The 25,878-nt window shown below is 46.0% G+C and overlaps 3 protein-coding genes across 3 annotated transcripts; all 3 read left to right on the top strand.

The window, feature by feature from the left end:
* The first annotated feature begins 7,163 nt into the window (after positions 1 to 7,163).
* Positions 7,164 to 8,862, top strand: K441DRAFT_666885 (uncharacterized protein). The gene is made up of 3 exons (XM_067649726.1): positions 7,164 to 7,569; positions 7,624 to 8,113; positions 8,168 to 8,862. The coding sequence occupies exons 1-3, from the start codon at positions 7,298 to 7,300 to the stop codon at positions 8,504 to 8,506; spliced, it is 1,101 nt and encodes a 366-aa protein (XP_067499495.1). The 5' UTR covers positions 7,164 to 7,297; the 3' UTR covers positions 8,507 to 8,862.
* Positions 8,863 to 9,192: 330 nt separating this feature from the next.
* On the top strand, positions 9,193 to 11,897 carry K441DRAFT_264794 (MFS multidrug transporter-like protein). The gene is made up of 11 exons (XM_067640840.1): positions 9,193 to 9,310; positions 9,365 to 9,522; positions 9,581 to 9,612; positions 9,667 to 9,702; positions 9,753 to 9,800; positions 9,853 to 10,063; positions 10,114 to 10,493; positions 10,585 to 10,818; positions 10,871 to 11,009; positions 11,083 to 11,594; positions 11,650 to 11,897. Exons 2-11 carry the CDS (start codon positions 9,366 to 9,368, stop codon positions 11,674 to 11,676), a joined length of 1,776 nt encoding a protein of 591 aa, XP_067499494.1. The 5' UTR covers positions 9,193 to 9,310; position 9,365; the 3' UTR covers positions 11,677 to 11,897.
* A 1,917-nt stretch (positions 11,898 to 13,814) lies between these two features.
* K441DRAFT_618612 (uncharacterized protein) lies at positions 13,815 to 19,787 on the top strand. The gene is made up of 8 exons (XM_067645841.1): positions 13,815 to 14,147; positions 14,212 to 15,073; positions 15,123 to 16,849; positions 16,899 to 17,249; positions 17,301 to 17,915; positions 17,974 to 18,934; positions 18,988 to 19,296; positions 19,358 to 19,787. The coding sequence occupies exons 1-8, from the start codon at positions 13,960 to 13,962 to the stop codon at positions 19,553 to 19,555; spliced, it is 5,211 nt and encodes a 1,736-aa protein (XP_067499493.1). The 5' UTR covers positions 13,815 to 13,959; the 3' UTR covers positions 19,556 to 19,787.
* Positions 19,788 to 25,878: the final 6,091 nt, after the last annotated feature.

Genomic DNA, 25,878 nt, shown 5'->3' with positions numbered 1-25,878 from the left:
CAGAAATTCGACAAATAGGAGCCGATATTTATAGTTGTTTTATACCCAATGATATGTAGTACGACCACACGTATAAGATTTTATCAAATACATCGTTCCTCCTGTGATAAGCCGGTGACGTGTTCGTGTGGCAACTTTAACAATCACCAAGATCTAGAACCCAACTGCCCAACATAAGCCAGCATCACGATCCTAATAATCACACACATTCCAAGATTTCCAGATTTCCAGATTTCCAGATTTTCAATTTTTCAGATTTCTAGCGAGACAAATTTAGAACTGATATGCGGTAGGAGGAAGATTGGTAAGAATGTCAACCGATGCGCTAGAATATCACGTGCTCTCTTAATCGTAGTACGGTCTCTTCTCAAACGCCGTTCAAAGAAGTTCTATCGAGACACCGGTCGAGATAAAACACATTTGCGACACCGCAATGAGTGAGTTATCAGATCAGCCTTGGTCAGCCGAAAGGAGATGCTGCACTACATCCGAGACACCGAGGGGGTACTCCTAATTCGGTCTGCGGCTGTGCCTCCATGAATAGCTTCGGATACTTAGAGGAAAACAATATGGATCCCTTTGAATATTCACTTCTGAAGTATTTTAGACACTTATCCAAAGTCCATAGTATAACATGGACTAAATGGATGACCCTTCACATATACGCCTTTATCACCGGCGGATGGGAGACGAATAATAGTTTACACCTTGCGATAAAACCTTGATTCTGCATCCCCGACATAAATTATGAATTCTTTTGTTGATCCTACAATGACTCCGTATGATATACATCTTACCAGAACACAGCTAGAAGTTCAAGCTCAGTACTAGCATTCCGACACTAAACAATTATGAGCATGTTCTTCGGAAGCTCCATCTCGGCACCTTCCAGATGTGATGCCATACACACGGCTGTCCCCTAAACACTCCAGCAGCAGACATCCTCCGCCAGCCTGAAGATAATACAGCGTCTCACACTCAAAGACCTAGTGAACAACATAGGTAGATTTCTACTTCCAATATTGACTAGCTCCATCTTAACGTAGCCAAGGCGTATCAGGAAGAGATTTCATCCAACCATGGTATTACTGTCGATCGGTAGTCCGTGCACCGATTATAAGAAAAGAATGAGGACTCTGTCTATTCAAACTATGAAGAAAAGAAGCTATTTATACATGAGGTAGGTCCAGGCAATTGAGTCAAATACCATAGACAACTGAGATAAAATAGGTAATAGAAACGGGTGGTGAGACCTAGGGTACTAGGCATCAAAGACAGTAGTAAGACGGTGGTAAGGAAACCCGATCTGGATCGACAATTACAAAGTCAGTGAAGGTACCCCAAGCTGCATATCATCCAAATGAGGTCTTCAACACCACCTTCATTGTCAGATTTGCCTTCAATTCCACCATTGCAAATTTAATTCCAAAAGCCCAACCGGGCAGGAATCAACATCAACATTCTCGAACTCCTCAATATGGATCCCCAAGCCTACGTAGGCATCATCGGCTGTCAAAACCATTAGCAGCGCTTTGAGTGTCCCATTAGTGTACCATATGATCTCCAGTGACCGGCACCCGAGCAACTCTTTCTCCTACGGGATGCAGCTAGGCAGTTGTGCTGTTTTCATCCCTCACCATTGACGGACCGTCTTAATCAATAGAATCTCATAAGATGTCCGACCTTGGATGAGTGGAACATCTCCATCATTCTCTTTACCGATTTATCTGCCCAATTCCAACAGTGAATCGAGTTCATGAGGCAAAGGCTTACAAAGGGCCTTCAAGCCCCAGTCGAGTATCATGAAGACAGCCTCAGGGTTTAGAAAGTGCCAGTTTCATGGGGTTTTCTAGGCGGATTCAACTCTTTGTCATGGTTTTCAGATGCTCTTCTGCTAACAGCGTGGATAAATTAGTCACAGTTCATTAATATTCAATGAGCCTAGATGAGGAGGAAGCTGGCCTGTTGGATCAGACCTCGGCCTGGAGAACTGTAAGAGTGCCGCCTTTTCGGCTTCCCTATATCTAAAGTCTTTGAACACAGCGAGGACATCAAGAGGCTCGAATCTTGGTGCATATCCATTTTCGGCTTGTCTGAAGCCTCGGGCATCAAGATTCTTATGGCTGCCTATTGTCGAACGACGCGCTAATTGGGATCGTCGTCCTGTTTCCTTTGTGGGTATAATCCAGGGGTGTCTTGGCTATTTGACTTAACTGTATATATTGAGGCTTAACAGCCTACATTAATTCGACAGAGTTCTTCTTGACTGCTCCGTTCAACACCTATCTTCTTGTAGTGTGCAAGACTCGGTACTTAGTCGTCTCTAGTATGCTAAAATTGCAGTGCTGATAACCGACAAACACTAACGCCCTGATGCGGGGCCACCTATTCTAGTTAGTATTCAAAATAGCCGCTGACTGGGTTGGGGGAGCGGAGGAGGGTCCCGACATGGAGACCGGGCGCTGCCGTAAATATACTGCACTTGTCGCACTGTACCATTGCTGAAAGCTTCTACACCGCCTCTTTGCATCTCGTTGTAAGTGCCCGCTATCTTGTTAATCAAACAGCGTAAATTCATACCTTTTCGGATAACAAGCAGGGCCACTTCGGCGTATCCCTATCTGTTTCGGGTATGGTCCTGCCTAGAAAGGGTATAAATCGGCATCGCTGGACCAGCGCGATCAATACACACTTACAACGAGATGTAAGGAAACGGTGTATAAGTCTCTGCTGACGGTCGACTGTTGAGTCTGTCCTAGTCTCTCAATGAAGGGCTCTCTCAGATCTCGCCCAGCCTTAACGTAGCAAGAAAATTCGTTTCCTACCTTTCAGTTATTTCGCCCAGCCTTGTTACAACGCGAGCGCACGTATACTCACACCGTACTGGTTGTCTAATTGCTTCATTCTGCACTGTCGTCTTTACTAATTTGGATTGCGTCTGCTCATAAAATTCTTTACTCAGCCGGCAGTTGAATGTTCGTGAGTGTTTTATCTTGATTAGAGATGGTCCCAAATTTTCCAGGTATCGAGCAGAAACTGTGAATTTGACTAGCACTATTAAAGTCAACTCTCTGCAGGCTTCAGTGGAAATAAGTTGTGAGGTCTGGATGCTGCTCCAGTGTTTTCAGCCACCTTGGAGGTCTCCGTGGAGCTCGTGTTGGAAGTTCATATTTTAAAAGTCTGCGTGATAGCAGGTGCTTATTCTCCGCGTGTTCTCCTGTGAAAAAGGAGAAGGACATTGGCTTCGTATAGCCTCGTTTCGATTACGAATGATCCGAACTTTGCCTGATCTCAGCCAGAGGCCGTGAATATAACCAGGGCTGCCAAAGGCCTCAGTCAGCCGCTGGGTCTGCGCTTGGCTCGAATTTTCTCAAGCGCGTTTGAGAGTAACTAGTATTTGAAGTCTGAAAATTAAGATACTTCGGGCTGATAGTGTTTGGTCTCTGCATGATTTCTGATCCTATGAGCTATGAGAACGACATTGTCTTTGTGCAGCCTACGATGAGGTGGCATGGTGATCAAAGTCTGTTCATACGAGCTTGTACTACTCAGCACAGCAGGTTGACTGGCTCGGTGAGGAATCAGTATACTTCAATATTACATAATAAGAGATTAGAAGTGGAAAGATGTGTTGCCAAAGTTGTTGCCTTGGGTGTTTTCGGCGGGGAAAGGCCTTGCATCCTCGCGTTTGTACAGTTGATCCACATTGTCATGTGCCTTCACTATGGCAAGGAGATATCGAAGGACTCCACCGTTGCACTGAAGCTCTTGTTTTCGGGTTGGTTGCCTACAGTCGATGACAAACATTTCCGCTTTGTGTCAGCCTCGGGAACTCACAGTAATGTGCACGACCAGCTTCTTTGGCGAGCGCTGCGAGATTTCAAATTGTCGTCGTCTCCCCCTTCGCTCCTCCGTCGTCGTCTCCCCCTTCGCTCCTCCGTCGTCGTCTCCCCCTTCGCTCCTCCGTCGTCGTCTCCCCCTTCGCCCCCCCGTCGTCGTCTCCCCCTTCGCTCCTCCGTCGTCGTCTCCCCCTTCGCTCCTCCGTCGTCGTCTCCCCCCCTTCGCTCCTCCGTGTCGTCGTCCCCCTTCGCTCCTCCGTCGTCGTCCCCTTCGCTCCTCCGTCGTCGTCTCCCCCTCGCTCCTCCGTCGTCGTCCCCCCTTCGCTCCTCCGTCGTCGTCTCCCCCTTCGCTCCTCCGTCGTCGTCGCTATGGCGCCGCAGGCTATATAGCCCCTAAAAGACACGTCACCGGACGCAACCTCCACCACAACTAGTCTACAGCCATCACGCTGCAGACGACCTCCACCACACTAGTCTACAGCCATCACGCTGCAGACGACCTCCACCACAACTAGTCTACAGCCATCACGCTGCAGACGACCCCTCTCCAACCTGTCTACGGCCATCACGCTGCAGACGACCCCTCTCCAACCTGTCTACGGCCATCCACGCTGCAGACGACCCCTCTCCAACCTGTTCTACGGCCATCACGCTGCAGACGACCCCTCCCAACCTGTCTACGGCCATCACGCTGCAGACGACCCTCTCCACAACCTGTCTACGGCCATCACGCTGCAGACCTCTCCAACCTTGTCTACGGCCATCACGCTGCAGACCGACCTCTCCACAACCTGTCCTACGGCCATCGCGCTGCCAGACGACCTCTCAAACTGTCTACAGCCATCGCGCTGCAGACGACCCACAACCTGTCTACAGCCATCGCGCTGCAGACGACCTCCACAACCTGTCTACGGCCATCGCGCTGCAGACGACCTCTCCACAACCTGTCTACAGCCCATCGCGCTGCAGACGACCTCCACAACCTGTCTACAGCCATCGCGCTGCAGACGACCTCCACAACCTGTCTACGGCCATCGCGCTGCAGACGACCTCTACCACAACCGCCACCACCGCCACAACATAACCATACAATACCGCACTATAGGCGTACCGCAGATGCGCAGATAGGGGTGGCTATAGTAGGGGAGGGGAAGGACCGGGCCCGTGTACTTTAGCACGTTAAATCTAAGTGTATAGGCGAATTGGTGTTATACCCTATACAAGACAACTTCGTGAAAATTTCCTATGGGGGTGGGTTTATGTACGAGGTTCGCCCTATAAAATACCATTAGTAGTTATTTTTGGGAGAGTACCTATTAATTACTAATTCCCTACCCATTTCTTTAGCAGGAGGAAGGATAGGTACAGGATAAAAAGTCGCCTTTAGGGGTAATTGGTAGCTGCTTCCAAGCTAGCAAGCTATTGTAACGCCTCTTATTCTTAAGTGCAAAACTATTTTAATAAAAAATCTTCTTTTAGAGCGCTTTTTCTACTCTAGGAACGGCAGAATACGGCAGAAATAGATAAAAGAGCCAGGATTCCTTTTCTTGGTGTAAACTGGACCATAGTAAGCAAAATACCAGAACGAAAAAACACTAGTCGCTAGAGCTCCCCTAGCATTTTTAAAAAACGGGCCAGAGTGTCCACTTAGCTACTAGTACATGTTAAGCTGCCTAGGAAGGATTCATGTTATATAGAACTATAGCGCCATAGCCTAGAGGCTGCATACGCAGTATTGTACGTAGTATAATACAACGGATATAAAAAAAAAAAAAAAAAAAAAAAGAGATTTCAAATTCGCATCTAATCTCGCTTGATTGCTACTAACCCTGGAGAATTATTCTGGTTGGCTAGGAGAATTAAATTAAACTAACTTTAGAACTTGCCTGACGGATCCTCTTTCTCTCTTTTACCTGCCTCCGCGAAAACGCGAATATAACGCTGTATCTATAATTGCTGATGAAATTTGGCAATATCGTACCTGTGGAGACCTCACGATATTTGACAAAGATCACGACACTTAGCCTTAAGTTCGTTGGAAGCAAGGTTCTTGCAGCCAAGCATACGGCTTCACTACAATTACTATGTGCAGTTGGTGGCAATCAAGCAGATCCCCAAGAGTGAAGCTGGTCGTGCACATGACTCTATGAAGGGGTCATGGTAGATGATTTATTCAGGACGCAGAAGGGCGATCAATACGAAATCGAGACAAGCGGGGGATCGAACACTAGGGCGAGCCAGTCATGATGCCCAGATTATCGGTCTGCAGGCCAATGTTCTCGGTATTGTCTTTCAAATTAAGAAACCGGGAGTACAGCTGGAACAACCAAGGCCGCCGTAGGATTTGGCGAAAGTTCATTCGGAATTTACCTCGCTACCAGACCGCCTACTGAGAGTTGGTCAAAAGTGGTATAACGTAGGTGATAGGGTTATGACCGTCGGCGTAGTTATGATGGTTTAGAATATCATATTGCTGACGAAGGCCCGATTGCAGGCGGTGGGGCCCCACTGTCACAACTATGCCGACCGTCATAACTCTATCACCTACGTTAGCTGTCCGAATGCCTTGCCTCTTCGGGTCAAGAAGGGAGCCTTTGGGCCTGGTTCTTAGGGCCTGGTCCTTAGGGCAACCCTTGGTTGAGTTAAATTTGGTAATAGCTGTCTGAGGGCTCGTTTACTAACTATTTTTCACCTGTTCGCGCTCACCGGTGGATCAAATTAAGCGCTCGTGTAGGGGTGAGAGCGGTTCATTTACCAGAGGAAGTTGGTGAGAACCACGTGATGCGCACAATCCTTCGAAAAAACATCATAATCGAGGTCGGATTGACCGAATAGGCCGCCTAGGTGAACATACAGGACCCCCCCTTTTCTACAGAGGGTGCAGGTGGAATTCCACCTGTTCGATGGCCCAGGTGGGCGGAATCGCGCAATCTATACTACTTTTGACTATATAAATCGCGGCAAGCGCGAGGACGTCGAACAGGCCAGGTGAACATTAATTTCAGCCGCCAAGACGGCCCAACAGGTGGAAATTGAACAGGTGAGGTAAACAAGCAGCTCCTACCTGTTGCCTATTCGTTCCAGGTGGGTTTTTTGGGCGACGAACAGGCAGGCGTGAACAGGTGAAAAAAGTTAGCAAACGAGCCCTAAGTCTGTTGCCTCTTTAGGTTAAGAAGGGAGCCTTTGGGCCTGGTTCTTAGGGCCTGGTGCTTAGGGAAACCCTTGGTTGAGCTGAAATTGGTAATAACGTAGGTGATAGGGTTATGACCGTCGGCATAGTTATGACGGTTTAATACTGCCGAAAAACACAGGCGGTGGGGCCCCACCGTCATAACCATGCCGACCGCGTTGTTTGCTGAGGTAATCTGAGCTCGCTGAGGTACATTAACTGAACTCCCGAACCCACAATCACCACTCAACTTCGCGATGCGGCCCAACTTGTAGCACAATCTACGGCTATGTCTATGTTGCGGGCTCCTCTAAAAGACCAGCAGAATATTACACCTCCTTCAAGCTTCCTAGGCGCGCCTTTAACGCCTCCGCCAACTTGCAAGAAAAACTTTACCCAAGCTTCCCGAGTCATCGCGCTTTTCAAGGATATCCAAGCTGGACGGCACGCCAAGCGACACCCGTGGACAGAATTTCAGCTTGCACGAGGGGAGTACGATGAGATAGAGCGTCAGCTTAGGCAAGACGACTCGCTATTCGGATTTGTTAAGGACAAGACACGGTACGTGATCTCTATGCAGGATAGAGGTGCTAGTTAACAATAGAAACCGAACAGATATGACTACGACGGAAGGAAGAATCAAGTTACTGTCCGCATGCCGACCAGTATACATGAAAGGTTCATCGCTGGTGTTGAACAAGCGATTTGCAGTCAGCTGAGACTGATTTGCGATGGGTCAAACGGGGCAGCTGTGTTCGCGCAGAAGGTGGAGCCAGCCCGTTGTACTACAATCTATTTTCCAGTCGACGATGCTCCGCCTGGCAAAAAATCGAAACATGAGCCGGACGCCTCTTTCTGGCACGAGGATGCATATTACCCTGGCGTTATAATTGAAGTTGCATACTCGCAGAAAAAGAAGGAGTTAGGCCGGCTGGCCGAAGACTATCTTCTGGACTCGGATGCTAGCGTGCGAGTTGTTGTCGGTCTAGACATTGAATACGGCAATAAAGGGTCGCGTAAAGCGACATTGTCGGTATGGCGAACTCATGTGGTCAACACTGCTGATGGGGATGAGCTAAGAGTGGTCCAAGAAATTGCGGATGAGGTATGCCCCATTCTAAGGCAATATTCTTTCGTCCTTAATTTCTAACGTTCACAGGCGTTTCGCGACGACCAAGGAAACCCGACCAATCATCCAGGCTTACGACTTCAACTCAGAGACTTCGCTAATAAAGAACTTGCACGAGATGAGATTGGAGATGAAGATCAAGAATTAGTAGTCTCTGCTGAACAATTCTGCAAGTATCTTACTAAGGCGGAGACTAAGGTACAACGACAGGAATCACTTAGCAGGAGTTTAATTGAACCCGGACTTAGGAAGCGCAAAAGATCGGAGACGCCTCCAGAACAGATTACTTCTAGTGATGAAGCAAAGTATGTTGAACAAGAGAAGAGAGTAGCGAGACGTATGGAGGACAACGACCCAGATTACTTCTAGTGATGAAGTAAGGTATATTGAGCAAGAGGAAAGAGTAGCGAAACGTAAGAATACATAATGAGAAACCCTTCGTTAGAATAGTTTCTACTTACAATTTGTAACCATCGTGACATCTAAGTATTGGAAATGGGCACTTTGGCACCGATTCCCATTTCTCGATCTATCGTGATATTGGATCATTTGGTAGTACGGAGGTACATGCCCTAATGTTTGTTACACCGCCCGCGCTCGCAGGGATTATTTTGTATGGGCAGAATGATTTAGTTGGTGGCAGAACCAGGGCGGTGTGACAAACATTAGGGCATGTACCTCCGTAAGGTTCCATTCGTGGATAGTGGCCTCCTGTCTATGGAGCCGGAGGTCAAGGGCATACTACGGTATTAATATGCGTGGAGCTTGGCAAAGGGATTCCTTTTTTCTCATTGGTTACTTTAAAAGATTGTCACACGTTATTAACCAGACGGCCTGTCTTATCCTTGTCAATAATCCATGTCAGACGGGACGTACTAACGAAACTTATGCCTGATACCGTAGTATGGCAAGAGGATAAAGGGCCACTCACAGTGCAGGCTTACCACGGAAAGCGCTGCAATGCGGCAGCTGCTCCGGACGGGAAGGATTCCGTCCGTGCACAGAGCATGGAATTGAGGGGCGTGCGCCACAGACGTCCTCCACTCACTTCCCTAGAATCCCTAGTGTACGACCGCAACCCAGCCTATATATCACCACAGTCGCCATTAATCAGGCATTTCTCTTTCACCTAGCGACCTGTGCTTTTTGCGACGACCACCTCGACTTTTGGGAGTGCGCGCTCCTTTTTTTGCCCCTCCACCCCTCATTTTCTAACAACTAGGCCAGCATGACGGACAACAATAGCTCTGAGGGTTCGGTCGAGGCTCACCATAACGTAATTACTCACGAAAAAGTCGGCGCGCAGAATCTTGAGCAGGTTCCTATCCATGATCGCGTTCCGGGACATACGAATTATTACGAGAAGGATGGACTGCGAACATATGGCAAGCTTGCAATTTTCCACGCTTCACGCCTCACATTACTAATAGCAATACCAAACAGGAGACGATCTGGATCATGACCATGAGCCTCCAGTATGGCGAGCCTTCCTATGAATCAGCCTACAGTAGTACTGATGGCTAGAGTAGATAACGAAGAAGAGGATAATGTCACTGGTTGCCATGGTATTACCTTACTGCCTCCAGCGTGTGGATTTGGTCTAAATTTTCTCTAGGCATTCCTATGGACTGGATCCCAGATTCCCATCTATCTCTTTGGTGGTGTAAGTCCCTTACTATTGGTTTCAACGAAAGTGGTTCCTGAGTGTCGCACAGATACCACCGTATATTTACCGGGACATTGGAGGCGCCGACCGATGGATTTGGTTTGTTTTAGCAAACCTACTCTCCCTTGCAGCTGTCTGCCCTTTCGTCGGGTCTTTGTCAGATTTGATCGGTAGACGTTACGTGGCTCTCATCGGCGCGAGTTTTATAATTCTTGGGATGATCGTATCATCAACTGCTCACTCCATGAATATCTTCATCTGTTCGTCTTCCGTTCGTTATAGGCAAACAAGATATTGACGGGAGCTGCAGGCGGCATGACATTTGCTGGAATTGGAGCTGGCATTAACGAATTAACAGCTCTCGCTGCGACTTCAGAGTTAGCTCCCACTGCCAAGCGCGGCAAATATGTGGCAGTCCTAGTCTTCACAATTATTCCGTTCTGTCCATCAGTTCTCTGGGCGCAGTTAATCGCTCACCACTCGACTTGGCGCTACTGCGGCCTTATTTGCGGAATTTGGGCATTCATTGGCCTGGTGCTCACAGCCGTTTTCTACTTTCCCCCGCCACGAGTCAACTCTCAAGGCTTGACTCGCCGTGAAATCATTCAGCAAATTGACTATGTGGGTGGATTCCTGAGCATCTCGGGCATGCTGCTCTTCATGATGGGTATGCAATGGGGTGGCTATCAGGTAAGCAGCATAATCTTTTGTCTTTCTCGTTTCTTCGACAATGCCATTCTCGTTTATCCTATTAATATCTCCCTTGCTAATGAGTCCGTAGTATAAATGGCACACAGCACACGTACTCGTTCCATTGCTTCTCGGCGTCGTCCTCATCGCCGCATTTCTCATCTGGGAGAGCTTCTTCGTATCCTATCCGATGTTTCCGAAGCGTTTGGGCCAAGCTCCTAGAATTCTCGTTCTCACCTTGGTCATTACGTTTATCTCTGGAGCCAACTTCTTCTCAATTCTTATGTTTTGGCCTACACAGGCTTTCAACGTGTATGGACATGATGTACGAGACTTCCTCTAGACCTCGTATATTTATAATTCTAACAAAGTCGTAGCCGGTCGGCGTCGGGATTCGCGGGATTCCTGTCGGGTTTGGCATTCTAGCAGGTGCATTTGTCGTTCTCTGGCTTCTTAGTGTTTTCAGAGGTCACAACAAGGAGCTTTTGATTGTCTCATCTGTGCTCATGACAGCGGGTGGGTCTTTGATTTCACCATTCAACATCTGAAGTCCCCAAATATTTAATCCTGATTTCTAACACTCCCACAGGCTGCGGAGCTCTTGCGGTAGCTACGCCAGATAACCTCTACAAACTCTGGGGGATCCTGATCGTCGCCTCACTCGGCATCGGCGGCATTGTCGTCCCCGCCTCAATAATGACAACCATCATATGCCCAGACGACCTCATTGCGACCGTTGCCGCACTCACCCTTTCCATCCGCGTCATCGGTGGTTCAATCGGTTACTGCGCCTACTACAACGTCTTCATCAACAAGTTCGTGCCGGCCGCTACGCATTATATTGGTGGCGCCATGCTCATGATGAATATCACCGACCTAAAACTAATCGAGGAAACCATTATACTAACTGGCGCGAGCTTGATCGAAGAGGTCGCGTTCTTGCCAGGAATCAAAGGAAACGAGATTGCGTACGAGACTATTGTAAAGGCGGGCCAGGTTGCTTTTGCCGAAGCATATAAATGGGTGTATTACTCGAGCATCGCATTTGGAGGCGTGTCTATCATCGCGGCGTGCTTTTTGGGCGACATTAGCAAGTACATGGTACGTACCTTCCCATACTACGACATCCTAGATGGAGAAATGCTGACGCGCCTAGGACGACCATGTTGCTGTTGTCATGTGAGCGGTATTAATTGCGACTGGGCCCTTGCTTGTGTGACTTCTGTCGAGCAAGGTTTCAAGCGGATTTTTTTCTTTGTCTGCTGACGCCAGGGAGCATGGATACGGCTTGTACGGGCTCCAGTGTCCCCCTCTCGTGCAACACACAGCAATTTCGGTAATCACTGAAGTGCACCATCCAGTGTAAATACTGTGCGCTTGCCAAAGAGCTATGCACCCGCAAGAAAAGCAAAGTCTTTAATTTTTAAGCTTAATTATAAGAGTTAAACTTGAAATTCTCTAGTGCGTACAAGGGGGGGACACTGGAGCTCGTACAAGCTATCTCTTAGCAATATTGAAATTGGCCCTAAGCTTATCGATAAGAAGTAGCCACTTGGATTGGCTGAATTTGATACGCGTTGTTTTGATACTGGTGTTCGTGCACGGGCCTTCTTCTCTTTGGCTCTCAACGTGCTAAGGGATATTTCACATGCGGTTGTGACATGAAATACCAGAGAAATATGCGGTCTCCCTTCTTCACATGCTGTTCTTTGCAGATATTGCTACTATATAAATTTGCTCGGTTGTGGGGTATTCTAGACATGTGCAAAATTAACAGCGCATTCGCAGCTCGAAGTATACAGTACTCCGCGTTTCATGCATGATGGCGATTTATGTACTCTGCGAGCTGAGATAGCCGAGAACTCCCTATTAGACCTCACCCCTCCCACCTCAGCACACGCCGCACCGCTCGCCCGAGATTATCTTATTCCGGACGGCATGAAGATGAGAAGGATTCTCGTTTTCGCCCGTCTCAGGGAGGATTGTAAGCAAGCAGAGCTTATTTCCACGTAACATCGTCGACAGCTTCTCCTCAAACCGACAGTCACATCGCAAGAACTACGATCCAATTCGACGTTCCCCGTCCACCCAGCCTTCAACGAACCATTTGCAATATCATCCAGTGCAGAACATCTCGCGCCACCACGTCTCTACCACCCCATCCCACCCCAACCCAACCCAAACTCATAAAACCTCCATAACAAACAGCGCCTCACCACCAAAGCTCCCAGGCACCGACCACGGCAGCAACCCCGCCTCATACGCCAGCAAATCGCCATCAACCAAACCCTCCATGCCCTCACCACCATCATACCCTTGAAATCCCTCATCCGCACCCTCCAGCCCGCAGCCCGGCTGCAGCGCGTCCCCCCGCCGCAGCGCCGGCGCTCGCATAGTCTAGGCTAGCACCCGCAGTCCGGTTGTGGGGCAGTGCGTACGTGCCGCTGCAGCCCTTGACGAGCCGCGCGGTAGAGGTGCTTGGGCGGGCTGTCACTGTGGCTGTGGCGCAGCTGCACGCGCGCCACGATGCCGCGGAGGTACTTCGCCTGGATGTGCAGCGCGCTCTGCGTCGGTGAGTTATCAGCTGCCCCGGGGTGTCGATGCAATAAAGAGTCTAGGGACAGATGATGTGTAAAAACCAACGATTCTTACTAAGTCGTTGGGGACATAAAAGGGCTTGTAGGGACTTCATAGTATGGTTGTCTATACAGCACCGACGGACTTTGATGGTGAGAACCCAAACCACAGACCGAAGAAATGCCGCAAATGATGGACACAGTGTCCGCGGCTCGTGCGTAATTTCAGGGAAAATCCAGGTCTATGGCGTCTTTCGAATAGCCGGGACTTGATCAATAAAGCCAATCAGGAGTTAGATCCCAATTTCCTGGTGCTCAAAATGCCGTGAAGCAAGGTGGGATATGAAAGCTATACCCTTTAAAATAGAATTGCTATATTTAGAGGGAGATCATTGGAGCCCTAACGACGGAGTCAAAGGAATTTCATCCGTCGCCTAACTCACCAACTACACTGAGGCGATTTGCGACAGAACATCTCCTTAGTCTGTTGGGTTCTAATCGAGTATTGTAGCCTCTGAATGCCAGCAAGCTGCGACAAAACTCTTAAATGTACGGGCTCATGGCTGTGGCCTTCTCTTAATATCATACCGAGGTAAAGTATGAACCGAGTTAAGAGGCATATGATGGTTTGGTATCAGAACCTAGCCGCTGCGACGGTGCGGCACAGCACCACGCTAACCTCTTAAAGGCCATCCGGCATTCTTATCCCTTATTATCGTCCTTTATTGCCGTCCTTTATCTAACAAAGCTCACCTACCTACCGCGCCTCACTCAGGTGCTGAAGACTATTCTTTTGAGGGCGGTGCTATTTTCATGGTTCTTAATTACCTTTTCCCTGCACCACAACGAACAATTCTCCTGCATTGCAAGCCCACTTGACTTAATGCTGAATGCTGGGCATGTCACATATTATAGAATCTCTTGCTCGCACAAGAGCCCGTGAGCTAGTTGAGAGTATAGCTGAGGATCATGGTTATCTTGGTGAAGATGTCTTGAGTCAAATGTCCGATAATGCCCGGCGACGAGTGGAGAGAGCGCTGGCGAAGAAGGACGGGATAACCGGTTCTTCTGTCATGACGTATGAAATGACGGTCCAAACCACTTTACGTATTTCAGAGCTGACGCGCGATCCTTGGGAACAGGCTGGCCAAGAATCTTTATAACAGCAGTGCCAGATTCGTGTTCGAGCTGCTACAGAACGCTGACGATAACCACTACACTAAAGCCCAGGCGTGTGGGGCTGTTCCGTTTGTTTCCTTTCGAGTGTATACTGGCCGAGTTGTCCTGGAGTGCAATGAAGATGGATTCACGAGAGAAAACCTCGCCGCTATCTGCAATGTTGGGAAGAGCTCCAAGACCAGTGCCCAAGGATATATTGGGGAGAAATGCATTGGTTTTAAGTCGGTGTTCATGGTGGCCTGGAAGGCCCACATACAGTCAGGTGATTTCTCGTTTTCATTTCAACACAAGAGGGAGGACTCGGGAATGGGAATGATATCTCCTGTGTGGGAAGATATCAACGAAGAGCTGGCTGGCCCGCTCTCCCGGATTACACTTTTCCTTCACGAGACTGGAAATCAAGATACCCTTACGAAACAGCGGGAGACAACACTGCAACAATTTCGAGAACTCCAAGACACCATCCTGCTTTTCATGAAGAATCTCAAGAAAATTGAAATCATAATGCATGATGAAAAAGACCAAATTACTTCCACAACAACCTTCTCAATGGACCATGAAGCAAATGATCGAGTGTCTCTCAGAAAAATAATCCTCCAGAACGGACAGACCCAGGATAATAGGAGATACTATCATGTCACAAAACATATGGCAGAACGTCTTTCCAAGAACGAGAATCGAACATATTCTGAAGAAGAGGAAGCCACGGAAGCATATACCGAGGCTGAAGTTGTCCTTGCTTTCCCTTTGACCCATGACTCAATTCCTGTCATCGAGCCACAGGATGTGTTTGCTTTCCTCCCAGTCAGGCACACGGGATTCACGGTTAAGTGGCTCATTCTGAGAACCTGATAAGAAATTAACGTCCTCTTAGTTCTTGATCCAGACGGATTTCGTTACCCAGGCAAATCGACAGGACATTGTGACATCCTCGGCTAGAAATGCCGGATTAGTCGATGGGATTGCAGATGCCTTCATTAAGGCGGTGTTGCAGTTCTGCAGGCATTCGACACTCCAGTACCAGTGGATGAGATATCTTCCCCAAGGAAATGAGTACTCATGGGATCCCTTCTGGAAGCGATTGATTGATAATATCAAATCCGGTTTGCGAAGCAGTATGGTCCTGCGGCCTCGAAGTCACGGAAACTTACGTTATATTCAAGATATGCGATGCTTCCCTGGTGACCTGCTTGACAAACACGGCGACCCTCTCTTCGACGACGTGGATCCAGAGGAATATATTGCTTCTGAATACTTGTTCAAAGACCTGGACCGGCTCAAAGAATACGGACTTGGGTATTTGAACATTGACGATGCCATCACGAGGGTTCAGAAAGATCTCAACCAGTTATCTTCTTCTAGGATGAAGTCTCCTGAGACCGATGAAGACTGGCATTCAAGAGCCGCCAGACTTCTGAGCCTCCCGTTCTGTAAAAATTGGTTGGGACCCATAGGGAAAGTGAGACTACTTCGTCTACTTCCTTTGGCAAGTGGATGGTGGGTTTCGACTAGCGATTACTCCGTCTACTATCCACATATCAACGGGGTTCCAGTTCCAGGAGATTTAAATCTGCTCTTGGTGGATCCTCGTGCAGTGGCGAATGCAGAACGAAAACAGCTTTTCGATTATCTTGGGGTCCAGGCGCTTTCGGCTCGTCATGTCCGTGACTTGATCATGACGAAGTACAAGTGCACAGGGATTCCAGCTAATATCGACTTGGGCACATCTCAGAACCATATAATATTTCTCTACCTCACCGCCCATTTGGATGCCCGGCCTGACTTTCACATCGCCAACCCGAACCTGTGGATGTTTGATCACAAGGGCCGTTTCCGAAACCCAGCTGTGCATCACTTCTATATGCCCAGTGATCATCCATACGGCGCTCAAGAGTTGTTTAGGTCCACCAACCCTGGGGGTGAGCCCGGTGCTGGAGCCACAGGACTTGATGTATGTTTTATCAATCAAGAATACATAAAGAATACTCTAGAGCTACCAAAAGGACAGGCTCAACCTTGGTTTGAGTGGCTTAAGGCATCTTTATTTATTAGGGAGAAGCTGAGCTTAACTCATATGGACAAAAGTCGCTCTGAACTAGTTTTGAGCGACGAATGCATTTATATCGCCCAGCGCCGTCCAGAAAAGTTCTTAGGGTTTCTTTCAACTTATTGGGAAGTTGACGGCAGCAAGATAACGGCCAGACCAAGCCTGCTTCAAGACTTGCTCGCAACCAGGGTCCTCTGCAGGGGCAATCGAATGCACCCACTTATCGAGGCCTACTTACCAACGGCTGAACTTCAGCGAAGTTCTTTGAAATTCCTGGAAGATAACGAGTTTTTTCCATGGCTCAAACTAGAGGCATCACTTAGTCATGAGGATCGGCCTCCCGAATGGGAGACTTTAACGAAATCGTTGGGAATAGGCTACCCTAAGTCGAACCTCGATTTTCACCTTGCAATCCTGAGGTTTATTCTGGATGCAAATCCGTCTCCAGTGAGCCTTACGCGAGTAACCAGGGTCTACGAACTCTATGAGAACATTCAAATTCAAACTAGTTGCCATGGGTCTGTTGATCGTCACAACTGCCTCGAGAACACTCGGCATGGCCCCCCCACCTATTCCCCAAATGTTTTCTGACGTGTTGCATAGGATGACTTTCGGGTCACGACCTTGTATCTTTATTCCAGCATCTACAGGACGAAAAGCCGCCTGGGCCCCGCTCCACCAGTGCTTATGGAAGGCGCCGCCAGATATGAAGACTAAATACCCCTTGCAATCACTGTATGAAGGTTACTTTAGCCAAGGCAATGCAGATCGGGCCTATCTTACCGAGTTCTTTAAAAAGACCCTTTTAATACCGGATGTCAATGCGGATAACTACTTAGAGGAGCTGAAAACTCTGAAGTCACATTGCACCGATTTCGACTACATCAACAGACTATATGAGTCAATTGATAGAATGCGGCCAGAAATGACCAGCACCACTGTTGCAAGCTTTAAGTAAGGAACTCGTCATCCCCTGTTAATAGTGTTTCGTCTCACGACCCTAAGAAAAGCATTCGAGGACGAGGCACTCGTCTACGTTGTTCTCAACGGTGCTAGCGGCTGGTTTAAAGTTTCTCAGTGCCTTTGGTCTACTGCTACTCAGATTCGCGGGATGGTTGCGCTTAATGACCATTACGATACTCTGAAGGGCTTTTTCGTAAATTTTCTGGGAGTAAAAACCTTAAATCTACAGATGGTCTTCGATAAGTTGAAGGAACAGGGAGCGGGGCAGTCGTCCATCGAAAAGGTCAAGGAGACCATCTGGGTATTAAACTCCTTGCTACAGAGCGAAAAGGAACATCCTAGCCCCAAGGCGATACTAGAGAGCAGCGTCTTCCCTGTTAGGTACCCTGATGGCAGCGTCGGGCTACGTACGTCAGCGACAGCTTTCGCTATTGCGGACCGCAAGCATCTTTATGATTCATTCTCCAACCAGGCCGAGTTTCTTGACTTTAGTACGAACGATATCCTCCGGCTGGAACATTTTTTTAAGTGGGCCGGCCTTGAGAATCGTTATCTGTCACGTTCTGTCAAGGAAATTTCTACGCTACGCGGTGACCCGGACAGACTGATATCACATCCAGATCGAGATGTTAGCCGAAAGGCCCATGGCTTGCTTCGGTGAGTTCCATGCTGTCAGGTATCAGCCCAGATGAGGTTACGCTAACTAAAGCCATAGAATTGCAGTCCATTTCGGGAGTCCTAGAGCTCAAACCGACCAACAGGCTTTTTATAAGATTCTCCAAAATGCTAAGGTTCATGAAACGGACGGAATATGCTCTGAGCTTCATCTAAGTCAGGAGGGTAAGGACCTCAAGGTTGAAGTGGAGAGGAGCGAATTGCACATCCGAGATAACGGATCCGAGATCATGATCTACGTCCCTCGAAATGAACGATCCCAAGACCTCTGCTTCTTTGACGGGCTACCTAGGGGCCTGCTAGAGTGGATTATGACAGAGCCATCGACCCAAATTTGGGGAGAACTGAGTGATAAGGCTCTGAATGTCGTACAAAAGATTCTGCTGACTCAGAGGAAGTATGTCTCGGAGATTCTGGATAGAGAAGGAATCGTATCGATCGAAACGCCGGATAATTACGACTTAGAGCTGCCTCTGAGTGCCCCAGATGCAATGGTCACCTCGGCGGCCGCGACACGTATCAGCCGCGACATCTCTGCGTCAGTCACGCCGAACGAGATCGACAGCGACAGTGAAACTCTAGTTTTAGAAACTCCAGCCTCATTTAACTGCACGCCTCCTGTCGGTCAGGTTGATGTTGATGAAGTCACCTCCCTGTACGCGAGGGCCATACAAGCCCCTTCGAGAACGGCTTTGCGGTCCAACGATCCATTTGTTGCCACTCCGCCACGTGCAGACCGAGTGTCTCACGCTTCACCACTACCTAGTCCAGATCATGTTGAGCAGACGACAAATTTGCAATATCGCGATCTACTGAATAAGATCATCGCTGCCGCTAGGAGAGCCACATTTCCAAGTCGAGGAGCATTCGATATGTCAGCACTCAACGCCTCTCTCCCAGATGATATACCCCGTTATGATAATATAGTAGAATCTTTCGGACTCCGTTCTACTAGCCAGCTTGAGCGGGACAAGAGGGTCGGTGCGGCAGGTGAATTGTTTGTAAGCAACCCCAACCTAGCCTTAAAAAAAACAGGACTAATGTCGGAATGTAGGTGTTCGAAGTTTTATCTCACTTGAACCCTGGTCTGCCAAGTTTCTCTAGACAGAATTGGCAAAGCACTATCCGCAAATATGTTACTGCTCACCACGAATATTCCGATATGGATCCTTGGAACGGAAAGGAAACGACAGATATTATATACGACGACCGTGATGGCGTCCTGACATCCCTGTTTATCGATAAAGAGTACTTAAGCTCAGAGGTGTGGGCAGAGAGGAGGCCGAAATACTTTATCGAAGTAAAGTCGACGACTGGGCCTTGTGAGACTCCATTCTTTATGAGCAAGAACCAGTATCAAACGGTAAATCAAATCCATATGTTAATATTATTTCCTGTTATCGTTGGCTGATGTCGGTATTTAGATACAGGACATGTCCAATGGTGAATCTGGGCTTGAACACCCCGATTGTATTTATGTGATTTTCCGTGTTTTTAATTTGGATCAGGAGTCCATTGGCTTCAGAGTGTACGTCGATCCTGACGTTATGAGAGCGAGAGGGAAGTTATTATTTACTGCGACGACCTGGTCTGTTGTCCCAGGGCCTTCTCTTAATCAGTAACTGCCAAGAGTAGAAGCCCGATTTCTTTAACGGGAATCGGACGGTGGATAGGGAGAGTCTGAAAACGACAGGCGTCACAAACTGTCCCGTTCTGGGTCATGACGCGGTATTTCGTACAAGTTGAGATTGAATCTAAAGTCACTGCTAGCATGGGCAGCGTGGTTTTCAATAAGCGAAATTCCAGCCAATAAAATTTTGGCATTTGTCAATATTTGCAGTATTAATATTAAATATTAGCAATAGTTTGGATAAAATTACTATAGTAGAAATATACTTATTTTAAAAATCAAGATTTTAAAAATTATCAGTTTTATAATATATTCTCGCGTATAGAAGTATTTGCACACTATCCCTTGCAAGATAATAACGCTCTATAAAATGTGGCCCGTGCGCGCCAATCAAAGAGGTGCACGCACGGGCGGTAAGTCGTTCTGCCATATTACCAAAACTCTTAAATGAGGCCATAGATATATCAAATTTTTGGCGTATATAGTATATAGGGCCTTATTCTCTAGAGTTAAGTCTATCTACGTGCTCCTGCTAATACGGGCCATCTTTACATAACGGTATTTAACACAGTCTACACCCGTATATTGTCCTTAGTGACTTTTAAGGTCTCTTAAAATCCTTCCTATCTTGCGACCTCTTTGTTGTATTAACGGAAAGCTCGCATAGAGGCTTTCTATTTAAAAGCTTCTTAATACGGCTCTTTCTTTTAGCTGCCAAACATGTAGAGCAAGTCCTCTGCTTCTCGCCAATTTTAACTAATTTGTATCTATAATAAACCACTAGGTACCACTATATATTATCCATAGAGACTTAGGCGCGATCGGTTCGAGGAAGAGAAGTAGATAGTTTAAATAGAGAGTTTATAAGGCGTTCAAGGAACTTCTTATGGCCACTATGTTTTGGCCAGCCGTTAGTAGAATAGAAAGATAGCTTATAGCAGTTGGTAACAATTATATTAAGGAGAAAGTGGAAAAAAGGCTTCTAAGTGCGGTGGTAGATCCTAAGTGAGGTATAATACGACCTTATTTAATTGGCGGTGTCAACACCATTTATAAAGTAATTATACATATTAATAAACTCTAGTATAGGTAGCCACTTCCTAGCTGCGTTGCCAAATACCTTACGAGTCTATCGGGCGCCGCTGGAGGTAGCGGCAGGTCGTCGTCACTCTTGTTCAATAAAGGCTAAACCTGCGATATATAACATTATTAGCCGCAGAGCCTTAATATAAATTAGAATACTTACCGTCGCTGATAGTACTTATAAATAGGACTATATTAGCGTCCTTTTAGGTAAACTCTATAACTGTCTCGTCTTCTAAAAGCCTTATATATAGTATACCCCATAAAATCTGGCTCTGGTAGAGTAATTTAAGGTTAGTAAGCTACCGGTCGATTTGCTTAATTAGTAATTGCTTTTACTCCTGTTTTAATTCCTTTTTTTCATCCAGTTCCTTACGCTTTATTTTAGTTATCTATACAGTTCCTACCCCCACAATTCTAAGCCTATGAAGTTCCTAAAGTAGTTTAATAGAGGTAAATAGGTTATCTAGCTAGACGGTATGCATATTTAGCTAATAGAGACGCTGGCCCGTCTCCGGATCTTCTTAAGTTAAAAAATCCATTATAACTGCCTGCGTCTTTAAAAAGCCTTCCTCTACCTAGAACTTATCCAAATCTACCAGGCCCTTATTATTACCTTTTATATAAAATATTCAATTAAGGACATAGCCCTAGTTAGCCAGAACCCAGATCTTAAAGCCCTTAGGCGTAGGTTTGGTTGGTATATTAATAATTTTGGGGGCGCGGCTAGTAAAGCGCTCAATTATCTTATTAACGGTAAGGTATATTCCGGGCTTGTAGTACCTTATTAAGGTAAGGCGGAGCTCCTTACTAAGGTCCTTAATCCTCTTAAATATATTCTAAAAGGCTTCGTCGTCTTCGGATCTAGGCTTAGTATAGTAGAAGTAGCGATTAATCTGCTGCCAATAATTGGCGCCAATGTATTTTTCTGAACAATATGCCTTAAGCTATGGTGGAAGTCTTTATGCTAATAGTCCTCGATAGTGCTTTCGCCGTGTAATCCTATATAAATTAGCACCGCTAAATATACATAGAGCTCCTGCCTAGATGTAGGCTTCCATTGACGCAGGAAGTCGTTCTCCTCCGCAATTAGGTGTAGCTCCGTATTCTTGTTCGTATATTCCACAAGTTAATCTATTAATTCATCTGTCTAAAATAGCCTAAATAGCTGCGTAGGGTCCTAATTGTCGATATACGCCAAAAGCTTTAGCTGGCCATACTGGCTTTTATTAAGTATAGGGAGAGGCTTAAAGGCAGGTAGTGCTTCGGGCTCTGGCGGTGGCCTTTTCGCGACCCGATTTTTGGAAATAGGATATTAAGTGGGCTGCATAAAGTCTATGTTATTGGATATATAGTTACGCGTTATCTTGGTGGTGTATTTAACGAGGAAGTTATTTATTTATATTTAGACACCAAAAAGTCGATGTTCTTGACCCCGCGCACGGGCTACAAAATATAGCCCTATCTATGCAAGGGATACTGTAAAACGTCTTAGCACGCGCTCCCTTACTAAAATCAGTGTGGCCAAAAATTACGATAAGCGAATTGAAATAAATCGATATCTGATAATCCGATATCCGATATCAATTTATTTCAATTTCGCACACTTTAAAATCTCTACTATATACTAGATTCTTCTAGTAACTATGGCTTCGGAGACTAATCTTAAGTCTTCTCTTCTAACCCTCTACTCTCTAGTAGGATATTAAAGCAGGAAGTAGATATTATATAGCTGCTATTAGCTTAGTTAGTCTATCGTACGCGCAACCTTATATTCTTATTAGTTATAAAATATACGTATATTATACGTGCGTATATCTATAGAACACTAAAAATTAATACCTTGCGAGACTCTCCTATAAAGTTTCGCGCAGAGCTTTGCGTAGAGCTTTATGCAGAGCTTCTTGTAGAGCTTCGTGTAGAGCTTCGTGTAGAGCCTCGTACAGAGCTTCGCGCAGAGCCTCCGTACGCAGAGCTTTATGCAGAGCTTCGTGCAGAGCTTCGTGCAGAGCTTCGTGCAGAGCTTCGTGCAGAGCTTCGTGCAGAGCTTCGTGCAGAGCTTCGTGCAGAGCTTCGCGCAGAGCTTCGTGTAGAGCTTCGTGCAGAGCTTTGGGTAGAGCTTCGGGTAGAGCTTCGGGCAGAGCTTCGGGCTTCGGGCAGAGCTTCGGGCAGAGCTTCGTGCAGAGCTTCGTGCAGAGCCTCCGTACGCAGAGCTTTGCGCGGAGCTTCGTGCAGAGCTTCGCGCAGAGCTTCGCGCAGAGCTTCGCGCAGAGCTTCGCGCAGAGCTTCGTGCAGAGCGTCGTGCAGAGTTTCGCACAGAGCTTTGTGTAGAGCTTTGTGTAGAGCTTTGTGCAGAGCTTCGCGTAGAGCTTCGTGCAGAGTTTCGCGCAGAGCCTCGTGTAAAGCTTCGTGCAGAGCTTCGCGTAGAGCTTCGTGCAGAGTTTCGCATAGGGCTTTGTGTAAAGCTTTNTATAGAGCTTCCGTAGAGCTTTATACAAAGTTTCGCGCAGAGCTTTATGTAAAGCTTCGTGCAGAACTTCGCGTAGAGCCTCGTGCAGAGCTTCGCGCAGAGCTTCGCGAGAGCTTCGCGCAGAGCTTCGCGCAGAGCTTCGTATAGAGCTTCGTGCAGAGCTTCGTATAGAGCTTCGTGTAGAGGATTGGATTAGGAGTAATATTCTTAGAAGTTCTTTCTAAAAGGGGCTAGGAATAGTTAAATACCTATATTCCAAAAAAAAACCGATATCGGATTTTATTCGGATATTTTATCGGATTTTACGATATCGTAATCGTTTTAAAACGCATAATTTTTGGCCACACTGACTAAAATTAATTAATTAAAATATTAACTACCCCTAACTGCACCACAACCATATATAATTAAAGCTCTATATCTCTAATATAACCTCTTTACTCTGCTGTCTACGTTATCTATAAGTAGCTAGTTATATAATAGCTTTATGGTGGCGCAGTAGAAGGGTAGTTAGATTTTTGCGACCGTACGCGTCCTACCAAAGCTCTGCTCGAAGCTATTAAAACCCTGCTTGAAGCTCTGCTCAAAGCTCTGCACGAGGCTCTACTCAAAGCCCTATCAAAGCTCCGCTTGAAGCTCTGCTCGAAGCTCTATCAAGGCTCTGCACGGAGCTCTACTTAAGCTCTGCTCAAAAGCTCTACGCGAGGCTCTACTCGAAGCTCTACGCTCCACTCCACTCTAAGCTCTACTAACACGCAGCACTAATATAGTAGAAAGCTTTGGGGATCAGTGCAAAGCTTTTATAACTACTCTATTTCCTAAACCCCCTTCTACTAGCCCTATTCCTTGCAATGTTGAAATGTGCCCTATTATTATCGATAAGGGCTAGCCAATAGAATCAATAGGATCAAGGCTCCGTGACCATACGCGTACTTTTGATTCAGACTTGCGGAGGATAGGGCCGGATAGGCCTCTCGGATAATAGACCTATTAGCTGATAGTATCCGGAGACTATCCGGATAGTCTCCGGATAGTCTTGGCAAAATCCCCTTAATATACTTATACTTATAATGTACCCCCTAATATTAAATAAATAAATTTTCTATTAATATAGATTTATAGAGCTTGCAAAGCGCTTTAAAATGGTACCACTTTTATCTAAATATCTTAAGGATAAGTAATATTATATAGATATAAAGCTTATAAGAGCTCTACGGAATAAGGCTTAAGGGGAGCCCCACACGGAGCTCTACTAAAGCTTAGTAAAAGCTCTGTACGAAGCTTTGCGGAGGCTCTGCACGAAGCTCTGTGGAGGCTCTGTATAAAGCTCTGCGGAGGCTCTGCACGAAGCTCTGCGTATAAAGGCTTTATATTAAGCGCTACACTAAGCTCTACGTATAGAGGCTCTGCGCGAAGCTCTGCGGAGGCTCTGTATAAAGCCCTGCGGAGGCTCCGTATAAAGCTCTATACAAAGCTCTAGTAAATACCTTTAGCTTTCCTACTAATTAGATATCTCCTTTCTACCTTTTTATTTATACTTCCCTTTATATAAAATACTATAAAATAAAATAAAAATAGGAAAAAAGAGAGAGATTTAGCAGTTTTTAGTAACTTTTATCTATTCCTTGTTATCCTCTAGTTCTATAATCCAATCCTTACCCTCTAGTGCTCCTACTACCGCCGCTATAGGCTAAGAATTTTTATCGTATAACAAACATTAACCTCTATAATCTTGCCACTTATAATTTCTATAGCACCCACTATAGAACCCTAGAAGACTTTAACACTTAGTAAAGGGGTAAGGGCCTACTAAATAACGTAGAGTTGCTGTATAAGCCTTATAGGGCTAGCGTTAATTAGCTCTTTACTTTATATAAGTAATATAGGTTACTTATAATTATATTTAGAGATTTATAGCTCTAAATTAGAATCGTATTTATATATAAGGGCCTCCCTATTTATACCTACTTCTCTAATACCCCTTCTACCTAAGCCTCTATATTAATTGCTAGTAAAGCTTTTACCCTCTTCTACTTATTCTAGAAGTAGTTAGTTATATAGGTATATTATATAAAGAGGAGAGTTATTTATAGTATGGTAATATTGCCGGAGAATCTCTTATATAATAGGACGAGAAGTATACTAAATAATTATATTTTTTAATTCTTAATAAAGGATAATATTAGTAGGATTTAAACTTATAATCTATTTAGTTTAAAGTTAGTATATATTTACCTACGCCACCTACACGCCTTTAGTAGTTACCTTTTACCTAAGATTATTCTATTTATATATCTTATACCCTTTAGTGCTTAGTATTATATAATATATACCTTCCCTTATATAACTCTTTAGCTACTATATAATAAAAAAACTATAAAAGAATACTTGGAATCTTATAAGCTGCCTAGTCCTTTACGCACTTTAATACCTTAAGTATTTATAGAGTAGTTTTTGTATAATCCTATAGAACGCGACGTTAAGAACCTAAAAATACTCTCTCTAGCTTATTACTTATTCTAGGTATTAAGAGAACTTTAATTATAAGCTATAAGAGTTATAGAAATCTTATACGCTAAAGAGGCTAATTCTACTATTAAATAGCTGTTATACGGCTATTAAGCGGAATTAGATTCTTATTAATATAGTTATTGTCGGGAATGAGGCAATTTGCCGTCACGTACGGCAAACTGCCGTCACGTGATGGCAAGTTGCCATCACGTGTCGCCGCGGCACTAGCGTGGCGAGGAGCCTTAAGCTCC

Source organism: Cenococcum geophilum, assembly GCF_001692895.1.
Source record: "Cenococcum geophilum 1.58 unplaced genomic scaffold K441scaffold_51, whole genome shotgun sequence".
Lineage (NCBI taxonomy): Eukaryota > Fungi > Ascomycota > Dothideomycetes > Gloniales > Gloniaceae > Cenococcum > Cenococcum geophilum.
The sequence above is the reverse complement of the archived record's forward strand: the minus strand, read 5'-3'. Positions and strand labels throughout refer to the sequence as shown.